This window comes from Ostrea edulis, chromosome 5, assembly GCF_947568905.1.
Source record: "Ostrea edulis chromosome 5, xbOstEdul1.1, whole genome shotgun sequence".
In the NCBI taxonomy this organism is placed as follows: domain Eukaryota; kingdom Metazoa; phylum Mollusca; class Bivalvia; order Ostreida; family Ostreidae; genus Ostrea; species Ostrea edulis.
Genome location: NC_079168.1, coordinates 29,337,193 through 29,347,072, shown reverse-complemented (window position 1 = coordinate 29,347,072; position 9,880 = coordinate 29,337,193). Strand labels below are relative to the sequence as shown.

At 36.3% G+C, this 9,880-nt stretch overlaps 1 protein-coding gene across 2 annotated transcripts; it reads left to right on the top strand.

Moving 5' to 3' along the window:
• Positions 1 to 871: 871 nt before the first annotated feature.
• On the top strand, positions 872 to 7,013 carry LOC125650851 (sex peptide receptor-like). 2 transcript variants are annotated; one of them, XM_048879404.2, is made up of 2 exons: positions 872 to 1,336; positions 5,733 to 7,013. In XM_048879404.2, exon 2 carries the CDS (start codon positions 5,796 to 5,798, stop codon positions 6,936 to 6,938), a length of 1,143 nt encoding a protein of 380 aa, XP_048735361.2. In that variant the 5' UTR covers positions 872 to 1,336; positions 5,733 to 5,795; the 3' UTR covers positions 6,939 to 7,013. The 2 variants fall into 2 exon arrangements, with proteins under 2 accessions (XP_048735361.2, XP_048735360.2); XM_048879403.2 differs by lacking the exon at positions 872 to 1,336 and adding an exon at positions 2,515 to 2,968.
• The last annotated feature ends 2,867 nt before the right edge of the window (positions 7,014 to 9,880 follow it).

Here is a 9,880-nt window from a genome sequence, read left to right as displayed (position 1 = left end):
ATGCATAATCATACCCGAACAATTAATGTTGCTACTACACGTACGTGCATATTGTAGAAGATGTCGAACAGTGATCAACTTCATAAATCTTGAGTTCAGGGCAAACACAAACTCCTAGAAACACCAGAGATGTGATCAGATGTGTAGGAGTACAATCCCCTGTTGACCAGTCAAAATCGCCGTGAGTTCTATATCTTGATCAGATAAAAAGAGTAATCCGTGATCAAATAAATCTATAAAGAATGGCCGAACAATCGATATGAAACACGTCAAATAGCAATCCACCTAATGACGGGTTGCATTTAGCAAAACATATCACAAAGACGGTCACTATAGAACATGCTGACTAAAATGTTGAAATCCCTTATTTGTAGCCTGTCTCAATATATAACGATGATGGATATACATGTAGTTGATATGTTAGTAACTACCACGAAAACGAATCCGGATTTTCAAACTGTAGATGGATTTCCATCTGAACCCAAAAAATATTTCCTAATAATTTGTTAAAAATTTAGAATTCCGACAAATAAACCAACATCATTTTAAGTCTTGAAAATTAACAAATCCAAACTGATGGTAATGTGATGTTTGATTGATATGAAATTAAGATTTCAATATTAATATTTTAAAACAAATTATCGATTAAATCTGCCTCGCAATAAACCCTTTTAACATCTGAATCCGATATGTTTGAACACACGCAAATTTTTTGAAACTCAATCCAGGTTCTGAACGCCGCAAATCTTTCACTGTGTTAAATTACATTAAAGTCAAGCGGAGACAGAAAATCCAAATTTGCAGCTATAAAGAAAAGTAGGAGATTTGTAAAGTATCATTGCATAGCAACCATCTCGGAGGTTTTCTTTTTTTCTTTTTCCTTTTAGGTCTGTATTAGAACGTGACTCTTTTCCTTTTGGTGTCATAACTACAGATGAGGCAAAAAGACTTGGCTAGATTATTCGCTCGCGGTAAATCATCTTAAGCTATTCAGGACCCACGGAGCCTCATTCTGTGAATATAGTTTCTCTGTAATGAATTGCACCCCGTTATATGATAACACACAATGAAATTCGGAACTGCGTTGGTCGTCTGGTGGTAACATTTAACTGCGCATGCGTTGGTCGTCTGGTGCTACATTTTCTCTAACACTGTAGTTTCGTGTATCTGGATTATTCAATCATGACGTGCATGTAAGTGAAAATGGACAAACTAGTTAGACTAAATGTATGGATAAATACGGAGTGGGGAAACGTGTCATTGTTGCAACATTCTGACTTCTGTGATCCAGGTTCAGTCATCTTCCTTGACAGTGGCTGTACACGTACTTCAGAAGGTATGGTACATTGAGTACTAATATTACATTACAACGATATTTTTCTTAATGAATTAAAGGATTAATTGATGATCAGACACTTGCGTGCAGTTAATGATTAACTCTCAGGAAACTAATCCCGGTATTTCTTGATAGGGCCTTACCCATTAACATAGTCGCGGATGTAGACACCTGCAAGTACCCATGTATATTTCATACTTTATTTATTTCTGCTATCCCTGTGTATATTTACGCTTTATTTATTTTTGCTTGTTCCCGTGTATATTTCACGCTCTGTTTATTTCTGCTTGTCCCCGTGTATATTTCACGCTCTATTTATTTCTGCTTGTCCCCGTGTATATTTCACGTTCTATTTATTTCTGCTTGTCCCCGTGTATATTTCACGCTATATTTATTTCTGCTGTCCCCGTGTATATTCTCCGCTCTATTTATTCCTGCCGTCCACGTGTATATATTTCACGCTCACCACAAAGCATCCCACGTGGGCGGCTATATTTATTTTCCGATTATACGACATAGTAGAGGATGGTAATTAAATATAGGACATTACCATGATTAAAATACCGAATTCGACGAGCAGGATAACGCCTAACAGAAACGTATAACCTCGCTGTCTTATTAACCAATTAGGAAACTCATTTGCTTCCTCGCCTTAGATTTATTGCAACTTTGTCATTTATATTAAAGTAGATCGGATCGCTCCGACACTGCAAAGTGTTCCGAGCGATATTTCACATTGAGTAAGACGCTTCCGAACGGATCCTAACACTTTTCTTGGCAAATAAGAACAGATTTAATGCGATAAATGGATCTCAAGTACATCTTTGTACGGCAACTGTCTTATTATTTTCATTGATGTATGGAATAAATCAATTGAACTCTAAAACGACTCAACTGCCCTTCTGCGACGAACCTTTTTACACAATTTATAAAATGTGACACAGAAATAAAACTCCATAACTATTGATTAAGCTTCACCCAGTGTCATCTTAATCGTTCAAGAAATATTGTAATGTTCTATATTGCGTAATGCGCTCTTAGAGCATTTTAACTTCCGATCAGCATGGGGTCAGGTTCTGGAATCCAAGAGGTTCGCTAGTCTAGAGACGAAAAGGGAAAAAAGTTAAGATATCAACACAAGTTTTATTTCGATTTTTTCTGCAGTGAACATGTGTCATTAAACATTTTAAAAATTCCCCCGTCTACATTTACGGTAAAAAGACACCGTATATGTTCTATCCCTCATTCCAGTATTGGTTATGTTATTTAACTATGTACCACGGGAACACGATGGACCAGATAGTTGATACAGAAGGTAGAAATTTTTAATCAATTTCACCAGAGGCAGCAGCTAGCTTATAAGCAGAGCACGTAGGGAGCTTATCTCAGATTCAGCGCACGGGTCCGGCTGGCTGTACATCCCCGCATCATGTCCATGAAATTCAAAGTTTGGGAGGAATTGCAGTGAATACTGAAAATCTGTCAGAGACAGCTAACCCATTTCCTTATCGCTAAAAAAAATCGCTTAATTGTGTGCTCAGATTGATCAATGGCTTGTTTTTCAATGGATTTAACGGTGTTCTAGCATAGTTAGACCCTGTAATGATGGAGAATTTCGCTGCACGGTAGAAGGTAACCACTTTCTATATTTCATTATCGGTTGTTTCTTTTGTAATTTCATGTATAATGAGTTTTTAATCTTATAATCTTGATAAAGGATATACATATATATATATATATATATATATATATATATATATATATATATATATTGTAAAATTTTCAGGACGACCTCCCCTTCCTCAGGACGATATAATATTTACATAGAAATGAAAACCAAATAAAAATGCAAACTAACACTAAACCTAAACCACAAAAGTTGATAACAAACGAAACATTTACTTATTGAAATGATCTGAGTGTGATATGGTGCAATACAAGTCTAATCAGGGTTAATACTATAGATATATACAATATAGATATGTGTGTGTCATATTTCAATTAAAGATGAGCGATGATGTGTATGGATACACCACATTTCACACAAGATTATCCTAGAAACGAACGTCAAAAGCTAAGTGCCGAACCCTCACTATCACCCAGAAAAACAGATTCACAATACCATTCAGATACCATGAAAGTTCGAAGGACCTACAGTGTAGCAAAATGTACTTTGGGGATCTCAATGATCCCATTAATTATTGCACACATACAAACAAATCAAGCCATTTACATGTAATAGAGGTAAAAAGACCATTAATAACGTATCAAGGTAGAAGATAATTGGGAGATTTGTGTACCACAATATAGATTAATCTCCAACCCTACTAGAGTCAATTTTATTTTTTAAAATAAATTATTCACCGCCCTTGATTTATTTACCGTTTAAAAACGATTCTTAGACATTTTATCCCATTTTCTTTCTTGTAATGTTCAACGAACACTGCATATCAGATATTTTTTTAATTGGCAAGAAGAATCTTTGTTTGACAACCTATGCATCTCCAAGATACAATTCACATTTACCCATGTTTTATTCCTGATACATCTTTGTAGTTTCAATGTCTTTTATTTCTCAGTGATGGCACTGACCGTTCAGTTTGTCATGAAAACCAATATATTACAAAACATAACCACACGGTATGATAGGTTGTTAGGTGTGGGGGTGGGTGGGTACATAATTGACCTTGCCTATTAATAAATCACCCCATGCTTTCATTGTCCAATAATATAAACAACCTTCATAATTATTCATTCCCAAATATTCTTTTTTCTTCTGTATACAAGAATATTGGAGGGGAACCTTTGATCCGGCGTGTGGACATGAAAATATACTTAGTACACATGTACCGCGTGTTCTTAGAGACCGTTCTCAGATTCCGGTTTTGCTTTTCATCATGTTTAAAATACTGGATTGTTATTGTCAAGTTTACCCAGTGAGTAAGTTTATTAACTGTAATCAATAATTTACCTCCAGAAAGCGTATTTGGCTTTGACGAAGATGCTTTGTATTATGACATGGTCGCTTTGTTCATATTAAGGATTTTCCGTGAGAATTAAGAACGCACGATTGAAGGTCCATGCACGCAATCTAGGTTTTTGATGTGTTTTACATGTAATGAATAATTAAACTTCAGGAAAAATTAAGTATCTCGTGACATTTATGCGAGCTCGGATTAAGATCTTTACACCATTGTTGAGTAATTACATATTAAGTTATTCACTGTATAACGAAAAGAGATTGAACAATTTGAATGATTTAAATCAGAATGAACGTATATTTTTAAACAATGACGAAAGTGAAATAGATCAAATTCACATGACTGGTAAAAATGATAAGAAAGAGATCTATTTATACCTGAAACTTTTTGGAAGTCCTTGATAAAAACAAATAAGAAAAATCTACTTTTCTAGCAATATGTGCGTGAAATGATTAATTTCATTATATATTGTCATAAAGAAAATGTTTATGTAACATTTGATCAAGAGATTTGTATGAAAATAATTTCCTTTAAAAAAGTATTTTAATGAAACATGTTCTTTCCATAGATTTCAATATGTAAAATCCTAATTCTTAGGTGAAATAAATCTTGAAAACAGTAATCAAAAGTTTATAAAATTCCTATGGTGGATTATTTTTCATTAGTACACTATATGATACCATGATTACACGAATCCCATCATCCATTTTTATTTGATATGAAATATGATCTTTATACATTGAATACCTTAAATTTTTGCTATGATCGTTATACAGTGAGTACCTCAAATCCTCGTATCATAAAGGGTGAAAATAAACTATTTAGCAGATCGAGATTGTATCTGTCTGTCGATTTCTGCTTTCATGGAACTGTGTTTGTTTTCAGTGAGCCATCTTTATTTTTCTTGAATGAGTATTCTTTTCATAATTCGTCCTTAACACTAATCAAAACCTAATTACTATGATTAAAAAACTTACAAAATTGTCAATACCACAGTATGATGTTCATGTAAATATATTTACACACCGCATACCTGTAAGTTTCCGAGAAGCATGTGTACATGCTGGAAAATGAAACTATTACAAATTGATAGTTAAAAAAACCATAGATAATGTTTGCTTGTGATATATATTTACGTAAAACCCCACCAAACCCACCCATTACTCCATGGTCTACAGTTGGAGACTTCGCCATGGAGGTTGTTTTCTGCTTTCTTTTCAACATTATAATCACATCCGATATAAGATAATTACGTGTTTTCCAATCCACATCCTTCATCTTTCTTGGCACCCAAAAAATCCCAGCAGAGTTCGATTAAGCAGCCCTGAGGGAATGCGATTAGACTGCTTATTAATAGTCTGTTTCTTCTATCAACAATAGGATGTTTTAGTGATGTTCCTACGTTTGTTTTTCAGATTAGCACGTACCGAAACAATACGATAAGATTTACATCACCTGGGAGACTGTTGTAATTACAAATGGGGGACAACACGCACACAGCAGACATGCTTGAATACAATGTGACATCTACGGATTTTCCTAATTCAAGTTTTGTGAATGAAAACAGTGATGACTACATAACACCTAATCCGGAATATGTCCGTATCATGAATGGTTTTGTAATTCCTATTTTAGCTGTAGTTGTTCTTATCACCAATGGCGTAGTCATCGCAGTTTTCAAGCGACAGAAGACGTACGGGGCGAGCCAGGCTGGGCTAGTGGGAGTCGCGGTGTCCGATACGTTGACCATGCTATTTCCAGCCCCATTTTATTTCGTGGAAAACGGTCTACAATACCGAATCTCATGTGACTTCATTTCAATAAAGAATTGGATTTCTCTGTTCTTGCCTACTATCACGCACACCGCCTCCATATGGCTGACGCTTCTGTTGGCTACACAGAGGTATATGTATGTTTGTCACCCATTCGCTGCAAGAAAAATCTGTACACTTCGTAACACAACGCTGTTGATCATATTAACTTATATTCTGGCTGTTCTCATGCACTTGAGTCGGTTTATTGTGTCGGAAAAGGTTCAGATATCTGAGAACCACTGTGTCTATTGGTTCAGTGAGTTCATTAATGTCAACGCCTACTTGATCTCTTATTTGTTCATACGAATCATCCTGATCCAGTTTGTGCCTTGTATTTCTCTCATCGTTCTGAATGCAAAAATGATTTGTGGCTTAAGAAACATCACCAACAAAAAGATCGAAATGAACTGCAATTCAGAAAACAGCAGCAGTGCCGTTAAAGAGAACAGACGCGTAACTATCATGATTGTATGCATGGCGGCCATTACTCTGTTGGTAGAACTTCCGGTTGGAATAATCCAGTGCCTCTATGTTGACATATATCTCTCAGGCGCCACATTTGACCAATACAACTTGCAAATTTCGGAGAGAATAGTAAATCTTTTCATTATTTTGTCCTATCCCTTGAATTTTCTCTTATTTTGTAGCATGAGTTCCGAATTTAAACAAACCTTAAAAGACATGTGCTGCTTAAGTCCAACGAAGACGGTGAAAACTCCAAACACCTACACCGCGAGAACAGAAATGGACAAAACCAATGGAAACGTGTGTGAAGCACAAGAACTGCTTAAAGTTTCGACAAATTAAGTTTCGACAAATTTGTAAAAAGTGGTTGGACTGTGTTTTATTCACCATGATAGCAAATACATCACAACGTTCAAATATGTCTCAGTGTTCTTTCTCTAATTTTCACCACATGACGTCAGATCCATACTAGTCTAGAGGAATTTATAATTAGTAGCACTTCGAGCCCGATTCTTTGTTGAAACAAATTAAGTTTTGAATGAGTTTCAGAAAACAGACTTAATCTTTGATTTTTAAATTAGTTAACTGTATATAATCAAGAATTTGAAGTATAAATCTGTTTCAATATAATCATACAATATCGTATGTAATACAGACGCACATTAAACTTTAAATATGAAGAAACTTGTTGTTCTAGTATAGTTTCAAACACAGTAGTATGTATTATAAGGAAAATAGATATCACAGCACGAACTGAATCTGCAGAACCACGGATACCCTTTTCCTTATTCGACCGAAATTGTAATTCCTTTGTGCTTTCTACAAACCTAAATTGTGTTTAGGTTATTTCTCTGACGAATTAGTTGTTCTCGTTTCCAAGTGTTTGTATTCGTTTCCAAGTATGTGTTTGCTGGTGCCTTCTTTTATGTACCATTCGATAATTTTTCACTTTTCACTTGCGTAGAGATTTTGCCAGCTGTAGGTGAAGTACCACAAATTTTGACTTATGCATGACGTTTACCGCCGTAACAGTGAGTTCTATACCAATTACCGTGACACTGGACCTCTGCTTTAAGGTCAATAGACTTTCACTTGTAATACGGGGGGGGGGGGGGGGGGGGGGGGGGGGGGGGGGGGGGGGGGGGCAGAGTCACCATTTATGTTAAACGTCTTAAATCGAACCCGAGCCTCCCGATGCGAGCCCCCAACCATTAGTCTACTGTGACCTGTTGATTTCCAAATATGAAAGTTTTGAAATGACTGTTCTGCTTCCTGACTCGAATTTCTGTGTACGAAAGCTTTATTTAACAAGATGTGTTTGTGAAACACAAATGCCCCCGATAATGGCCAATTCCGAAGATGGCCAAGGTCACAAGGACAAATATCTTGGTACCAGTAGAAAGATCTTGTCACAAGAAATGCTCATGTACAATATGAAAGCTCTAACATTTAGAAGTTATGACCAATGTCTTTTTTTTTTAAAGTAGGTCAAATGTCAAGGTCAAAAGGTTTAGTACGAACGGAAAGATCTTGTCACAAGGAATACTCGTGTGAAATATCAAAGCCCTATCACCTACTGTTCAAAAGTTATTAGCAAGGTTAAAGTTTCAGACAGAATTACAGAATGACAGACCGGACAAAAACAATATGCCCCCCGATCTTCGATCTCGGGGGCATAAAAAAAATAAGTAAGAGTGATGAGCATTCCCGGCTAGGGAGCAACCAAAACATCACGCTAACGTGACCTGTTTGTTAATTTCCAAGTGTTAAAGTTTTAAAATGACTTATCTGCTTGCTGACTAGAATTTCTATGTACGAAAGCTTTAATGAAAATAAACTAAGTAAAAATGATTAGCATTAGATTGAATATCAAGTTTTCACATAAAGTTTGGGTTGCTGTGCGGAATAAAATGGTGAGGATAACGAACAGTGGTCAGTATTATAAGTACGATAGATCAGCCTTATAACTTCTTTAAAGAAAACAAAATTAAGAGTAGGGCAAACATAGACCCCTGGACATACCAGAGGTGGGAACAGATGCCTAGAAGGAGTAAGCATCTCCCGTCGACCGGTCACACCCGCCGTGATCCCTATATCTGAATCAGGTAAACGGAGTAATCCGTAGTCAATATAACTGTGTAAAGAGACAATTGGTATGATATACGTTAGACAGCATTTGACCCAGTGACAGGTTGTATTGGTAAATTAGATCGTTATAACGACGATAGGATTTGCAAAATGCTGACAAATGGGTGTCTTAGAGATGCCAGAATGAAATAGCGAGCACGCTTGGCTAAACAAATAGTGGCTTGGGTCGTACCAATTTAATTGTCTTGATGATAGTAAATACTAGAAGACTCAGTGTTCGGAGGGTTTTTCTATGATATCAATCTCTATATAAAAAAGATCCTTGACGACTTTAATTATTTTTATTAAAACTCGTAAACTATTCATATATTTAAGTTATTTTCACAGTTTGAATGTTTAAACAATTGCTTAAAAATAGCAACCCAAAGAGGAATACTTTTGACATACATGTACATGTGTTAGGCGCTCGATGTGACCATAGGGTGGGGATCAGGAAGTGAAAATGCATGGTTTTACTCCAGAACAATAAACAGGATGCAATAGTAAAGGGGAAAACAACTAGTTTTATATACTCATCTTGTGAATTACTAAAGCGGGTCGCTATGGCTCATACAAATGAAATGCATTATGATTTCTTGAAATTGTTTGAGTCTTGGGCACAAAACAACCAAACAGAATGCTAAGTAATAATGATTTCAACATTATCGTGATTGTTTTCATTTTGAAACTCGTGACTAGAAGTTGTGGTTCTACAGAATTTACAATTAATTTATCGAACAACCAAACGGAATAAATGTACTTCCTATTGTAGTTATAATGAGGAGAGAAACCTCCACAGAAATTGTGAAATTCATGGTGCATCGGTCTTACCTTTGAAACCGTGTAATTTATGGGGCCTCGATCTGGCTCTGGGGGGCCTCCGTGGCCGAATGGTTAGAGCATCGCGCCCAATATCACACGGCCTCTCACCTCTGGTCGGCGCGGGTTCGAATCCCGCTCGCGCCGGTAAATGAGGAAGTTTCCCAGTTTACTTTCGGAAGATCGGTGGTCTCTTCCCAGGTACATTGTATCTGGGTTCTCTCTTCCACCAATAAAAACTGGGCGCCACTAAATAACTAAAAATTGTTGAGTGTGGCGGGAAACACCAATAAGAAAGAAAGAGCTGGCTCTGCAATAATGGGATAGACTTTTGAAGT

Coding starts and splice junctions, on each gene's coding strand:
- LOC125650851 (XM_048879404.2), top strand. CDS start 5,796: ATGGGGGACAACACGCACACAGCAGACATGCTTGAATACAATGTGACA.